Raw genomic sequence first — 15,953 nt, forward strand, 5'->3', positions numbered from 1 at the left:
CCGATATGAAAACTTAAGAAATGGTGTGGAGTTTTATTGTTTTTGCCTCTTTATAAATCCTCTTCTTTGTTGGTTGAAATGCTATAATGCCTTAATGCTTTGCACATCCACATAAACACTCCCAACACTAACAGTTTAACACCCTGTTCTGTGTGAAGGTTAGCAGCTCCTCCCCATGCTGTTAATTGGTTCCTTTAGATCATGATTTTAATGCGATGTTGCTGGGGCCCGAAGCATTGCTGGAGGCTGAGAAGAAAATCCCAAGGAGCTGTCTCTCTCCCAGGGTACCGCATTTCTGGATGGCTTTGGATTGGATGCAGTTACCTAACGATTAAGAAATGTCACTTCTTAAATGTATGCATACAGGGTTAACAAAGCTAAACACAGCCACAAAGCAACCACATTTCCCTTCTGACTGTGCTGCGTTACATATTCACTCCATTAAATCCAACTCCAAACACACCTTATGAAATCCCATCAATACTACATGGTAGGGGCGCCCCGATGGTTCGCTGGGTAGAGCGCGTACCGTCAAGGCCCAGTCCTTACCGGAGCGACCCGGGTTAGATTCCTGCCTGTGCTTCTTTGCTGAATGTCTTCCCGTCTATCTCCCATTCTTTCCTGTCTAACTCACCCTACAATAAAAAGGTTAAAACCATCAAATATATACCTTCAGAGAATACTACGTGGTAGGTGATGAAATGTGCAAAAAAACTTTTATTTATTTATTTTTCCTCTGAAGCTCACCTCTGCCATCCCTCCCCCTCTCTCCGCAGACTCCTCGGTTCAGATGACCTCGTCGCCCCTGGGCTCGCCCACGTCCCACCGGGGGATGCACCCGTCGCTGCTCAGCCCGGGCTCCATGGGCCCCCAGGGGCCCCTGCACTCCCCCATCAGCAGCCTCAGCTCCCCCATCAACGGCCTGGGCTCGCCGTTCTCCGTCATCAGCTCCCCCATGGGCCCGCACTCCATGACGTCGCCCGGCATGGGCTACGGCCCCAGCGTCAGCCCCCAGGTGAGCCCCGTGACAGAGAGGGGGGATGACGCCTTCAAAGTAAAAGTCAAAGGTCCTGAAAAGGGATAGCATGCATGGCAGGTTTAATGATGGTTGCATAATGAGAGCACAAAGGGAGATCGGTTGCGATGGTGTACTTGTGTAGCTTGTGTAACTGCCATGCTTTTACTTGGAAGGAAGATGTGATTTTAAGGGATGGAGTGTTGGACAGACTTGAGATGGGGGGGGGGTTCCTTCTAAATACAAACATACAGGCTCTGTACTGTACTGTATTTCAACTTGTCTATCATCACGCTTTTATTTTTCGCATTTAGATGGGTTTAAATAATCTTCTATATTTGAACTCATCTAGCTGTCACGCTATTATTTAGTAGGATACAAATCATTTTTGGATATGAAGAGCAGTTTGTTTTCACAGCAGAGTTGCGATCAGTATAGCCGTGCTTGTGGTTTGTACAGAATATAATACATTGAAGATTTAAATGGTATTGAGAATGCATTCGCCCAGCGTAAACAGTTGTCTAAAGTCCGCGTCAGCGTGTATACAGACCAACCCTACGAAAAACAAACTGCTTCGCTGTTTTGCTTTTCCTTTTCTGCTCATCTCAAACAAACACACATGCACACACACACACACACACACACACACACACACACACACACACACACACACACACACACACACACACACACACACACACACACACACACACACACACACACACACACACACACACACATACTCAGAGACATTTACAGGCTATCATGATCACACACAAACACACACAGATTATCCCATGACAGGCCTGTTGGAATGAGGACGAGCTGTGAGCCGTCAGAACAATTAATCAATTGAAGGCGGATTTGTGGCTTCAGCCAGCCAATCTCTCCGCGTCCCGGGAGGAGTGGGTTCTTTCTCTCCGTCACCATCGCCGTCTTTCTCTCTAATTCCCCTCGTTCTCCTCTCAATCTCCCTCTTTATCCTCTGTTTGGTCCACTTTTATTATTTTCTTGTTTGTGGGTGGGGGGGGGGGGGTGTTCTGCATATTTATTCTCGTCTTGTTCCCGAACCCAACACACACACACACACACACACACACACACACACTCTCCCGCCTCATCTCTCGCTCTCTCTCTCTGTCCGACTTTCCTCCTCTCTTTCTGTCGTTCCCCCCTGCTCTGTCTCACTGTACCTCGTGTTCCTCTCTCTCTCTCTCTCTCTCTCTCTCTCTCTCTCTCTCTCTCTCTCTCTCTCTCTCACACACACCCACTCTCTCGGTTTCCCTCTCTCTCTTTAAGTTCTCTCTCTCTCAGTCTCTATCTATCTCTCCCCCCTCCCCCCTAGAGTTCTGCTCCTTCAATAGGAAGCACATCTTCTATTGGAAAATCGAAAATCAGAATAATGACATCAAAGCCTGTACTGGCCCAGTTTCCATTCAAACTCCTTCCCTCTCCCCTCCTCGCTTTCCCCACACACGACTCACCCCCCTCGTTCACTGTAGCGCGACCCCTTCTCCACTAAGCCTCACCCCTTTCAGTCCAAAGCCCCACCCCCTTTCAGTCCAAAGCCCCACCCCTTTCCCAAGAAGCCGCACTCTTCCCTACCAAAGCCACATCCATTCCCTCCAAAGCCACACCTTCTGCCACACAAAGTCTACCGAAATTTCACCGAAGCCACGCTTTGTGTGTTAATAAGTGTTCATAAGAGTGTTAAACGGCAACACGCGGTGCCGTTGTGGAGGCGAGGGGAGAGGAGGGTACTAGGGACCCCATCTCCGGGTGTAATGTAGTTAAGTGTGGATTAAGGCCACTCTCAGTAGCTGGCAACACTCTCTTTCACTTCTAGAAAGACCCCCCTATTGCACGCACGCACGCACGCACGCACGCACGCACGCACGCACACACGCACACACACACACACACACACACACACACACACACACACACACACACACACGTACACAAACTCCCAAACATACACAAACACACACACATATATACCAACGCACACAGCCCATACATTATTTTTTATTTATTTGGAGAAAAGAAAAATTATCTGTTTTATTCTGCAGTTGTAAAAAGCGTCCAATGCAAAGTTATGTTATACATAGCAGCATTCTGAAACCTTAACTATCAAATTTATTATTCAACAAATTACATGTAGTGAATATAAATGTTCCAGAAATGTTTTTAAGAGCTGGTAATCTTTAATGAGCAATCACTATTTTAGTCCTAAATCACTTGGTAGTAAATGTGCATTAAAACAGCTCAGTGCAGTAATACAGTCTGAACCAGGATTATATTTGGAATAGCCACTTCTCCATCCACCACATCTTAAAATACATATTCATTAAGCCTGGCCCTTTTTTCTGCCCAGTGGCAGATTTTCTGCCTATTTGCTCCTGCATGACAATTTCGTTTGATGCACAAGTTGATAGATCAGTTGTTTTTTACGCGTGTAAATTCATTAGTGCTAGTGCATAATATGTGCTATTAATATTTTTTTATAAATTATATATGAAGGGACTGTAGATCGAATTGAGGGAGATCCCCCCGATTATGTTAACAGTTCGTCAGACTCATTTAAAAGAGGCCGAATTAAAAATTGTATTCACTATAACGCTATATATATTTTTGGAATTCTTGTATATAAATTATTAAATACAAATATAATATGCATTAACAAAAATACATTAATGGGGAAAATTATTAATAATCAAATATAAATATATTAAAAAAAAATGGAATAATTGATGGAATTTTCCACAGCAGGTGCCTAAAGCGCTTTGCATAGTGAGTGTGTGCATGCGTATGACACCTCACTACACACTACCAGTGTGTAGAACCCACCCGGGTGGTACACAGTTCCCAGTATACACCAGAAAGCTCTGCCCACACTGGCTGTCACGGTGGAGATGTGGGATGATGAAACTATCCTATTAGAGACGGGGTGATGATTAGGGGGCCATGTTGGTACAAGCGATGCTTAGGGAACTGGGTCAGGACCCTGGGGTTAGCACCCCTGCTCTTGCGGTGAGAGCCACAGGATCAATAGTGACCACAGGTCCTCGGTTTAACGTCTCATGATCCAAAAGAAGGTGTTCGACAGGAGAGATTCACCTTTTCTGTACCTTTTCTGCATGGGGAGGTTAAATAGGCAAGAGTGATGAACCCCCCACACATTTACATTTAGGGAATTTTGCTTACACTTTAACCAAAGTGACGTACAACCATTCATTCACACACCGACGGCTCAGTCAACCACGCAGGGCGACAGCCAGCTGGTCGGGATTATTCATAGTCAGGCGTCTTTCTCAGGGACGCCTCGTCACTTAGATAGCTGGAGCCTGGGATCGAACGATGAACTTCCCAGTTACAAGTCAACCCGCTCTACCACCTGAGCTACTGCCCGCCCCCCTACCGGTCTTCATACTCCTCTTACAGCACCCCACAATATCCCATCCAGGGAAACACCACCAGGCCAAGGCCTGCCTAGCTTCCAGAGAAGCCAGTATTGTGTGGCAGGGAGTTGTGGTGCTGGCTACAGTAATACGATTCCAGATCAGGGGTGCGGTGGTGTGGTTGGTGGTGTGATGTTTGAATAGGAAATGTTCCCCTTCTCCTCTGAAGGATTGTGATCAGGCTCAGATACTTCCTCTTTGCCCTCTTATGATTGGTTGTTTTCAGGAGGTCACGACCTCTGGGAGCATCTCTGTTTAACCTCAGAACTTCTAGAGCGACACTCGGGCCTGCGTTGAACCCACCAACACACACACGCACACACACACACACGCACACACAAACAGAGAAGACACATGCATGCATGCATATATAGAAACACTACACACACATTTTACTCATACACATAAAATAGTAAATACAGACACATATAAATACAGTTCATATTTAATATGCAGTTAATCCATACACATTGATACATACTTAAAACACGAAGGAAACTCCTATGGACACATAAAACATATGCAGTTCATTCACATCGACTCATAGGAATACACACACACACACACACACACACACACACACACACACACACACACACACACACACACACACACACACACACACACACATGCGCGCGGACACACACAAACACACACACACACACACATGCGCGCGGACACACACACACACACACACGCACACACATGCGCGCGGACACACACACACACACAAACACACACACACACACACACACACACACACACACACACACACACACACACACACACACACACACACACACACACACACACACACACAGGTCCACTCATCCCTAAAGGCGCTCTTGAATCCAGCCCTGTCGTTCCCATACTGTCCCACTGTATCTCGCTCACGCATGGCTAATAGCTAGTGTCGCCTAAATTACAAATCCAGCGATCGTCCGGGATCAAAAATAAAGCGGGGGAACACAAGCCACCTTCTAAATCAAAGCCAGGGCAGACGGCGGGATGAAAGAGAGCGGGACCGGCTGGAACAAAAGTCCCATTCTCAGGGCTGAGGCGCGTCCTGCAGCAGCCAAACCACAAGCGCAGGGCTGCAGCCAGACCTTAATAACATCCAAGTCCTCCAGTCCTCCAGTCCTTCAGCCTCCAGTGCCTCTCTCTTCCTGTCTCTGTCTCTCGCTCTCTCGGCCGTTCTCTCGCTCCAACCCTCTCCTTTTCTATCCATCTCTCTGACATTCATTTTCTCTCTCTCTCTCTCGCTCTTTTCTCTCCACCCCCCCCCCCATCACCATCGCTCTCTCTATCTTCTCTATCTGTCCATCTTCATTCACCCTCTTTAACTCACCCCCTGATGCCTTTCTCTTTCTCTCTCTCCTCTCTGTCTCTCTTCTCTTTCTGTGTATTTCCCTCTTTCGGTCTCCATCTCTCTTTATGTCCATCCTCCCATTTCTCTATTTCCATCCATCTCTTTCCCCTTTCGTCTCAATCTCTTGTATTCACTCTCTCTGTCTCCTTATCTGTCTCCTTATGTCTCTCATTATCTCTCTCCCTCTCCCTCCCTTCTCTCTCTCTCCCCTCACCCGCAGACACATGGGGGATATTCCTCTGTGTGTGTCGTCCAACTCCTCCCTGCCTGGAGTGGTTCCGTATCCTCACTATGGCTTTTCATCCTCTCTTTCCTCCTGGTCTCTGGGCTAAACGATCCTGTTGTTGTCGGCAGTGTTGACAGGGACTATTGTCAGACCACCATAAGGTCCGTATTGTTCTGAACGCAGCCCAGATGTTCAGCCGGAGAGAACCTCCACCACCACCACCGCCGCTGTCCTCTGGAGACAAAACAGATCGGCTCTTTGGATGGTTTTCCTGCAGTCTCATCTTCCTCATTCCCAGACCACCTCCTCCTCCCCATCCTCCTTCTCATCCTCCTTCTCCTACTCCCTCCTCTGCTGGAATGTCCCAAGAGGAGGAGGAGGAGAGAGTTAATGAAGGATGAGGTGGAGGCGAAGGAGGATGTGGAGGAGGAGTGGGGTGGAGGACCTAGAGGGGGGCAGGAGTGGGGGAGAGCAGGAGGAGTTGGAGGAGGAGAAGAGTTGGACGATTGAGAGACAAAGCCGGGGGGGGGGGGGGGGTACAGAAGGAGGAGGCGGAGGACAAGGAGGAGGAGGTTGAGGAGGAGAAAGAGGGGCAGAAGGGAGAGACAAAGCAGAGAGGGAAACAGAGGATGGCTCCCAGGGTGTCTGTTAGCCATTAGGGTTGTGTCTCGTTGCCCCATGTCGGGGGTTTGGAGCGGTCTGTGTCTGCTAAGTGCCTGAAGCTGGCCACTACACACAGGCCATCTTTCTGGGTGACGACGCACCAGAGCCAGCAAGGGCAGCTGGGAGCCATTCAGGCCCAGACGTGGTACAACATTTTACACTTAACATGACAAAAGCTATGGCTGTCTGGTGGTTGTCTTCCAACGGCGCACGGCTCCGTTCTCAGGGCCCAGAATGTCTGGCTGTGGTTCTCCTTAAGGGCCCGGGGCATCCAGAGAGAGAGAGGGCCCCCACATACACTAACAACAGACTAGTGTCCCACAAACTCAGACTTAAATCTTAAGAAACCCACACCTTACAAATTCACACACATTATACACAGCTTAACACATACACACATACACACGTGTCTCCTTAAACGAATGCACACACAAACACACACACACACACACACACACACACACACACACACACACACACACACACACACACACACACACACACACACACACACACACACACACACACACACACCTTGAAAACACTCATATACCTTAACAATACACACACACTCTTTAAAAACACACAAGATCATGCGCACTTTAATAACACACGCACATTAAAAAACACACACTCACACATGCACACCTTTAAACACACACAAAGCCATGAAGTGTTTGTCCGCTTCGACTTAAAACTCAAAAGGGAAATGCTAATGAGGAAAAGGTGTGGTTGTTTTACAACACATGGAACTTGCTTTTTAATAACCAGTCGACGCACTGATGTCACACACACACACACACACACACACACAGACGCCGAAACGGCGTCTTGTTTAGGTGTGTGTCGCTAGGAGACCGGAGCACAACAGAGGCGCTTGTGTTTGGAGGCACGTAGAGAGAGAGAGCGAGAGAGAGAGAAAGAGAGAGAGGAGGGAAAGAGAGAGGGATGGTAAGAGAGAGAGACAGAGAGAGGATGGAGAAGGGAAAAGGATAAAAGAGAGGCGATTAGTTGTACATTCTGTTGCTATATATACTTTGGCAATAGGAAAATGTTTTTGTCATGCCAATAAAGCACTCGGAATTCAGAGAGCGAAAGAATGAGAGAAAGGGTCTTAGAGAGAGAGAGAGAGAGAGAGAGAGAGAGAGAGAGAGAGAGAGAGAGAGAGAGAGAGAGAGAGAGAGAGAGAGAGAGAGAGAGAGAGAGAGAGAGAGAGAGAGAGAGAGAGAGAGAGAGAGAGAGAGAGAGAGACCAGCCATGTAGACTGGCTCGTCCCTTCCTGTGTGAAGCTCAGTAAACCCCAACTTCCAGTCTTCATTCTCCCAACCCCTCCCCCTTCCCCTCCCTCTCCCCGGCCCCCTCCTTCTCACCATGGCGTTGATAGACCTGTATGCAGGTTCTCCATAAGTCCTATGACATCATTGGGTCAGGGTTCTAACGGCCACACAATGGCTCTGTGTGTCTGCCCCCCGGGGAGCTGTTAGGGGCCCCCCATACCCTCACTCACTCGCCGCCGTCGCATGCTGACAGTCTGCACTCACAGCTGTCTCCAGGTAGCAATTAGTGGAGAATTGGTATTAGCGTTTTCTATTGCCATAAGAAGCTGATTAGTTTCGGATAAGTCTTGGCGCGGTGGCGTTGAGATTGCGTTGCCTTGTGAGAGCTTCGGACCCTGCTTTGGTTTGATCTCAAGGTTACCTGGTGATTTTGGGGGGTAGTTAGTATTTAGTTTTTCATTTCAACCTATCTGTAGATGCTTTCATGCAAAGCGATCTACAGTACTTTTGTACATAGCTGTTGTTGAGAAGCTAGGGGTCGTCTTGTTCAAGGTTGCCCTGCAGGGAGACTGCTGGGATCCGACTAGAACCATCAGCTGGGAGCCAAACACCGTAACAACTCCACTGCCTAAGGTAGTGGCCCCTGTTAACTTAAATACACACCGCAATCGATAAAGTTCATTACAGTACCTCACTTTGCTATCGGTTGGGTCGGTCTAGCCGACGTGTAGAGCTGCACAGTAAATCATGAGGCTAAGTGTCCTGTCTGCAGTGTGGAAACCATAGAGACCAGCTGTTTTGGAGGCGTCCGTTCTAGCGGGGAAGCAAGCATCAACATAATCTGCTGCTTAGCTGTAATTAAAGAAGTCCCCTGGGCCATTGCGTTATTTCAAACCTCCAGAAAGGGCTGCAGGGACAAGTTGTGGTACAATCGCAGACCTTATGTCAGACCCTCCTGGGCTCAATAAACCTCCAGCCCACTTTCCCGTGCCGACGCTCGTACTTATGGGCCATGCCTGCCTTCCAACACGTGTGGAGTACACACAGGCATACACACAGACGCATGTGTTCCCTGTCTTACATCCCGTCTTATATGTTTTTCATGCACTTTATGCTACGTGCCTACATGTCGTTTCCCACTACCCACCAGCTGCTGCTGATATCTGTGTCCTGGTGCGCCCAGTAGTTTGCCTGTTCACGGCTGAGAATCAGTTTTACGTCGGTTCATGTAGCCTGATGCTAACCCTTTGTCCCCCCCGGGACCTCATGTACTCTGTTCTCTTTATGGGTCATTTGTGATGTCACAATTGGAAACAACACTAGTTGTGTGATGGTTTAGCCATAATAAGCGATTTCAAAATAAATCGGTTTGTGACATCACAAGTGGGAGTGTCCAGACAGAAGTATGATAGACGGATCTACTATCTAATTCAGCTTTGATGTCACAAACAGAAGGTTTACTAAACGTCCGATAATGGCTGATCAACCTAACAGCCGGTGTTAAAATAGGAGGCCTTTAAAACGAGAACAACATGCATCCCGCTGGCTGGTGGTATAGCTTACAGAAGGCTGGTCTCTCTTCTAATCCCCTCGGATGGTTTGAATGTTTAATGAAGGCTCCCGTGGTGCTAGCTACACTAGCGTAACGTTCTTTGTTACAATGACCAAGTTTGAGTTACAAGCTCATCCATATCATGTACCTCATGTATGACGACCCCAACTCCTGCATTCACTGTGTACCCTTGTATTGTGTTGTATGAATTCAATCTCACATACAGGCTCTGTATTTGCCCACATAGGAATATATGTTGATGGATATCTAGTCAAATGTATTTTCTCTGTCTGTTGTGAATTGTATGTATGTGTTTATTGATATGTAAGCATTGTCACATTATAGATGTGACCATGTCCTGTTTACAGGAATTAAGGAGAATCAGTATGCAACATGTCTGAATGTTGATCGGATGTAAGGTTTGGTGCAGGATGCAGTTATACACAAGTTTTGGATTCAATATAGATTCCTAAAACCAGATTTAAAGCCTGAATGACAATTTAGTAAGTCTCTCTCTCTCTCTCTCTCTCTCTCTCTCTCTCTCTCTCTCTCTCTCTCTCTCTCTCTCTCTCATTATTTGTAATCACTGTAATTAAAGCTCATAATATATTACGTTTTATTAAACAGAGAAGGAATGCATATGGATGCAACCTGCTTCAGGGGATTCATCTGTTCTTTCTCCGAGAACCCAGCTGAATAGTAGGAGAGAGAGAGACACTCTTTGTTATGTCAGGCTAGATATAAACTCTCTCTCTCTCTCTCTCTCTCTCTACACATATATATATATATATACACACACAAACACACACAGAGACAAATTCACAGACAATGCTGCAATATGTTTATTTTTTAAATACCACAAGTAGTCTTCTAGACATCGAAGTACAATAATACTACTTGTAGTAGTATTATTATGACTATTATTATTATTATTATTATTAACTACTGTAATTATTCATAGCTTCTGAGATAAGGGCCATACAGCTTATATTTTTCATTGGGGGAATCCTGTGTCCGTTATCTGTGGATGAAGCGTACCCCACAGTCAATGTTTCTGCCTGGTGCAAAGCCAGATAAATATTTAATGTTAAACATAAATATTCTGAGCCAATTTGAGGATGCCTTTATTGTAATAATTCTCTTTAACCCTGAAAATCATACCACCCTTTAGAAATAAATATAAAGCAGCTTAAATGCTTGCACATTTGTGAGGTGTGATACAACGCATTTATGTAAACAAATTTAATTATAATGACTTTTCATAGCGGGCAGCAAGTCAGGAAATATGATGTGAACTGTTACCAAGGAACTGTCCTCATACAAGCCAAGCCAAACATAGCTTAGCTAAATATAGCTAAGATACACAAACAAAGACACTGTAAACTAATCTTGTTCAATTCCTCAGTAGCTCAGCCAGTAAACAAACAATAGTGTACTATAGCAGGTTGTGTTGGGTGCTCAGTTTCTCACACTGATGGCGGCTCTAACCACACATCTTGGTCGGTGACCGCTTCTGCCCCAAGCTGAGTCGAGTTCATACCCAATGTGCATGTTAGCACTTAGCATTCCCATGGGCATTTTTGTGTTCACACTGTGAACCAGAGCATTCCCTTAAGCACTGGCAAAGTCATGCTAGCAAAGTCCTTTCTCGGATGGTACAACACTATAAGCGTCCACCAAAGGCATTCATATTTATATTCATACATATCAAGCTGGCTAGGGTTGTACACTCTAACAGGTGTTGGCTAGGACATGCTAGCAATCCTCAAGCTAGCTAGACGTGTGAATTCAAACAGGTGCTAGCGAGGACACGATATCTACCGTAGGTTTGTATTTTAACAGATGCTAGCAATGTCATACTAGCTTGCTTGTTGCAGTTTTACAGTTGCTAACATATCATGCTTTCTAGGTTAGACCGTTTGAATAGGTGCAAGTTAGCTCATTCTAGCTCACATAAAGACCTAGGCTAGCTAGGTCTTTATGTGTGTCCTTGAGTTTTGTAACTCTGTGGTAATTGATCGTAAAGGGTGTCCCACTGTCGACTTTCCCCTGCCAACGGCCAGAGGAGAACAGGCCCCATTAGCACTCATCCTGTGAGAAACCAGATCCTCATCTCTGTTGATACATGTTCAGATTAGATCCCCCGACACTCAACGCTAAGCCCACCCCCTATGTGCCTCCCCACCCTCCACACTTCCAAGAGGAGAGAAAACAAAATGGAACAGAGATAAGCCAGCCATTAAACAGGAAGCGATGGTCGGGCGGTGTCAGCCTAGTGTCAAAGGTTATCCTCTGGGTCAAATCTCCCTGAACCCCCACTGTCCTTTCCTAAGACGTGCCCCCCAGGGTGGGTAAGGGGGGGTTAAGTGTTTTCGTCCGTCGACAGTTCTTCAGTCCCTGCCAATCTTCTACATGCGAGTGTTGCATTGTGGGTCCTTCTGTAGTTTCCCTTTTGACCATAACTGGAACAGACTTCTAGAATTGCATTATTGTCAAGGGGGAGAAGGCCAATGATAAATGTCAGAAAATATATTGGATTATTAAACAATGATGTTCCTGACAAAGCGCTTTTAATACGAAGAACGATTCTTTATGGAAGAATTACTATAAGGAGAAGGGGGAAAAAGAAATAGCTTTCGCACTCAAATTTTACCCTTGAACAGCGACAGAAGAAACTTCATTGAAGTTCCATAGGAGGGCTCTGTATTGAAACCGGCAGGGAAGGGATGTCTTCTTTTGAAGTATCATCGCGAACGAAGTCTGCGGCCCCTCTGAAACGGAGCTAAGCCTGTTTTAAGCAAGAGGACTCCACTGTTCCATCCCTGTCTCAGATATTCACCAGGGGGGAACCTCTCTTTTCTTTCACTCCTCTTCCTCCTCAACCCATGTGCCGGAGGCGTTGCTGTGACAGCATACTAATACTTTACCGTGCTTCTCTTCTTCTGTACGGAAAAAAACCTGGACAATCCTCACCGAGATACTGTTCAATTCAGCCACAAGAAATATTCAGTCTTTTCCATATTTTCCTACACCAGATGTCGGCTGTTGATGAGCCATTACGTGCCATTTGAGAATCGTTTTCCGTTTGTGACATCACAACTATAGCATGAAGTCGACCTCCCTATTGCACATCTGCGTGGACACCGCCGCTGAGGTCAAATACGGATGGGTTTCTTTAAATGGCATGTGATGGCTGGCTGTGAGGTTGATGAGGTGTATACATTACCTCTAAGTAACACACACTCACACACACACACACACTGCTCTTTTCTTTTCCTTTAATATAGTTTCGTCATGTCAACAGGTGTTTGGCTGGCGGCGGCGTCGTTCGTCTCGGAAGAGCCACCATCTGTATCCCCGAAAGCATTTACTGCAGCACTTAGGGGCAGAGCGCTTCTCGGACGATAAATTAAACTTTATGCGTGTAATGTGAAAACACAGCTGTGCTCTGGGAGCCACCGTGTGACAGAGAGCGTACACGCGCACACATCGCACATATCGGTTGCATGCAGAATTTGACACAGACCATGGCAGGGGAGGGTGGGGGTGTTGGCCCTGCCAGTTGGACGTGGTCCAGAGCATGTTATGTAATGAAGTCTGCAGTTTGCATGGGGCCCTCTGTTATGCTGACTGCGTCTCACTCACTCAAGCTGTACAGATTTACCAGCCGCCTCTCTAAGTTATGGTACTCGGAATATCCGGGAAGATCTGGTAAAAAATCCTGGTAACACGCACACAGGAAGTACATTTGGGCCCACCAGAGGGGGGTCACAGCATGACAACATTTTGGAAAGCCAAGATAAGTATACCAGTCCCCACCATGCCGCCATCCCTCACACACATGCACACACAAGCGTCACACACACACATGCACACACGCACGCATACAGGTAGGCAAGCATGCACACCCACACACACACACACACACACACACACACACACACACACACACACACACACACACACACACACACACACACACACACACACACACACACACACACACACACACACACACCTCATCACCAACATTCTCGCACCATAGAGGGGGGGTTGCAGAGATAAAATTTGACTGTGAAAAGACAGTTTTCTGGCCAACAGATAGCAAGGTCAGAGTCTGATAGGGACAGAGGTCAGGGAGTCTAAGGGGGCTTGTCTGGTTGTCCATCAGTCTGTAGCACTGCAAAGCAGTGTCTTTGCAGTGTGTTTCTGTGTTTTTGTGTTCGTAAATGTATGTGTGTATATATAAATATATATATATATATAAATATGTGTATATGTGTGTACATTATGTATGTGTTTTTGTTGCAATGAGTATAGAATGCACTGGCTAATGTGCTGTCAGCAGCTGCTCAACACATCTGGGGAGGGGGGCCACACACACTATCATATTAGTCTCATCGTTAGAGCAGAAGAACGGTTCCCTGCTATGGGTCAATGACTGTACCTCTCTTCAGAGAGATAGAGGTTCACTTGTGTTCCTAGGTCCATAGCGTATTTACATCCACCTCAAACCAAGCGGACAGGAAAATATTTGATCAGGCATTTTCTCAACAATGGAGGAAGCAGTGTGGAGAAAGAGGAAGAGAGAAAGTGAAGAGAGAGTTAGGCTTCAACCCAAGTTTTGGGACTTCCTTAAAACAAACCCATTGTCTTTATTCTGCTGTAGTGTCGAATTTTTGAACACAGATAAGCTAGTGCCCGAGTTAAGCTAGCAACTGAGTTATGCTAGCGTTGGAATTATGCTAGCGCTGAACATTTTGGAGCCGGAGGGTTGATTGGGGGGGCGGGGGACAGTGGGAGAGTGTGTGTGTGTGTGTGTGTGTGTGTGTGTGTGTGTGTGTGCGTGTGTGCGAGTGCGTGTGCATGTGCATGTACGTGTGTGAGTGTCTTGTTGAGAAGAAAAATACAAACGTCCTGGGGCTGGTTCCTGCAATGCCAGGATTAGACCAGAGAGAGAGAGAGAAAAAGAGAGTGAGAGAGAGAGACAGCAATGACTCTAGAGAGAGGGAGGGAGAGCGCTACAGAGATCTAAAGAGAGAGAGATGCAGAACTAGAGAGCAGTAGACAGCGGTAGAGAGAGACAGAGGCAGATGTAGAGGGAGAATCGTAAAGTGATATCATAGGAGGAAAGCTAGCCCGGCCAGCACATCTGTCTTGCGTGTGGACAGTCATTGTATTTGTATCCATTTATTATCTGGCTTTGACCCATCCATTCTGGCCTGTTTGGCTTCAACCGCACAGTAAATCAACACACGTGCACCCATGTACACATGTGCATGTAGCGTATTTAGTCTAATCACTAGCACATCTGCCCCGGTGTTCCATCACTCATGTCATCGCACAGCCACACTGGGACAACATAGGGTTTTGCCATGTTCCCTGATGGCGCTTCTCAGAGTGTGTGTGTGATGACACTGCTTGGATTAACATCAGGGGTGGGCAGATCTGTTTTGTGACATTAGAGCATTGGTTTGCCTTAATATGTTTGGGTCCATTACTCCTATTCTCGCTATGAAAAGCCTTGGGACCCCAACTTGCATCCGTATTCTCGCACATGGTTTCAGCAGTGCTCCCCCTTTCTAAACCCTCGCCCTCTTTTCCTTTAAGAGATGGAGGACTGTGTTAAGAAATCCTATTTTGTTTAGAATGGTGTCAGGATCAACAGAGAGCGAGAAAATAGTCAAACAAAAGGAGAGATATCGAGTTAGATAAGCCTTTGCGATGTCACTGCTGTAAAAGTGATGGGCGGAGCTACTTTCTGGACTGTCAGTGTTATTGTGTTATTGCTCACATCACATTCTCTCACGTGGCCGGCTGTCCAAAAATTATGGGTAATGAGCAAGCATTTGTGAGGTCACTACAGGAATGGTGTGTGTGTGTGTGTGTGTTAGTGCTGGCGCGCGTGTGTGTGTGTGTGCGCATGTGTGTGTGTTGCGTGCTTGCGTGTCTGTTCGCGCGACTCGCATTCTTTTTATACCAGCCGTTTGTGATGTCTCTTCAGTACCAGCATGTTGTGACTGTCAGAGTGTGTGTGTTTGTGTGTGTTGATGTTCCAGCTGAACTCGCCCCTCAGCAGCTCGGAGGACATCAAGCCCCCGCTGGGTCTGAACGGCGTCATGAAGGTCCCCGCCCAGCCCTGCGGGACGCCGCTGTCCCTCACCAAACACATCTGTGCCATCTGCGGTGACCGCTCCTCAGGTGAAGCCCCGCCCACTCACACACACACACACACACACACACACACACACACACGCCTATACTACACAACTGTAAAAACACACACTTATAGAACCACACCTGTAGAAATCGCCTGAACAACACACCTGTACAACACACCTGTAGAAACACACTTGTGAAATAGACCTGTCAAATACACTTCACGTCTAC

General features: G+C 46.7%; 1 protein-coding gene across 1 annotated transcript in view; it reads left to right on the forward strand.

Moving 5' to 3' along the window:
* Positions 1-15,953, forward strand: part of LOC130372170 (retinoic acid receptor RXR-alpha-A) — an 83,159-nt gene that overhangs the window by 36,825 nt on the left and 30,381 nt on the right. Inside the window, exons 3-4 of the mRNA XM_056577992.1 lie at positions 777-1,015; positions 15,623-15,764. Coding sequence (XP_056433967.1) covers positions 777-1,015; positions 15,623-15,764 — 381 coding nt within the window. The remainder of the gene's footprint in view (positions 1-776; positions 1,016-15,622; positions 15,765-15,953) is intronic.

The sequence above is a fragment of the Gadus chalcogrammus genome, chromosome 19 (genome assembly GCF_026213295.1).
Source record: "Gadus chalcogrammus isolate NIFS_2021 chromosome 19, NIFS_Gcha_1.0, whole genome shotgun sequence".
Lineage (NCBI taxonomy): Eukaryota > Metazoa > Chordata > Actinopteri > Gadiformes > Gadidae > Gadus > Gadus chalcogrammus.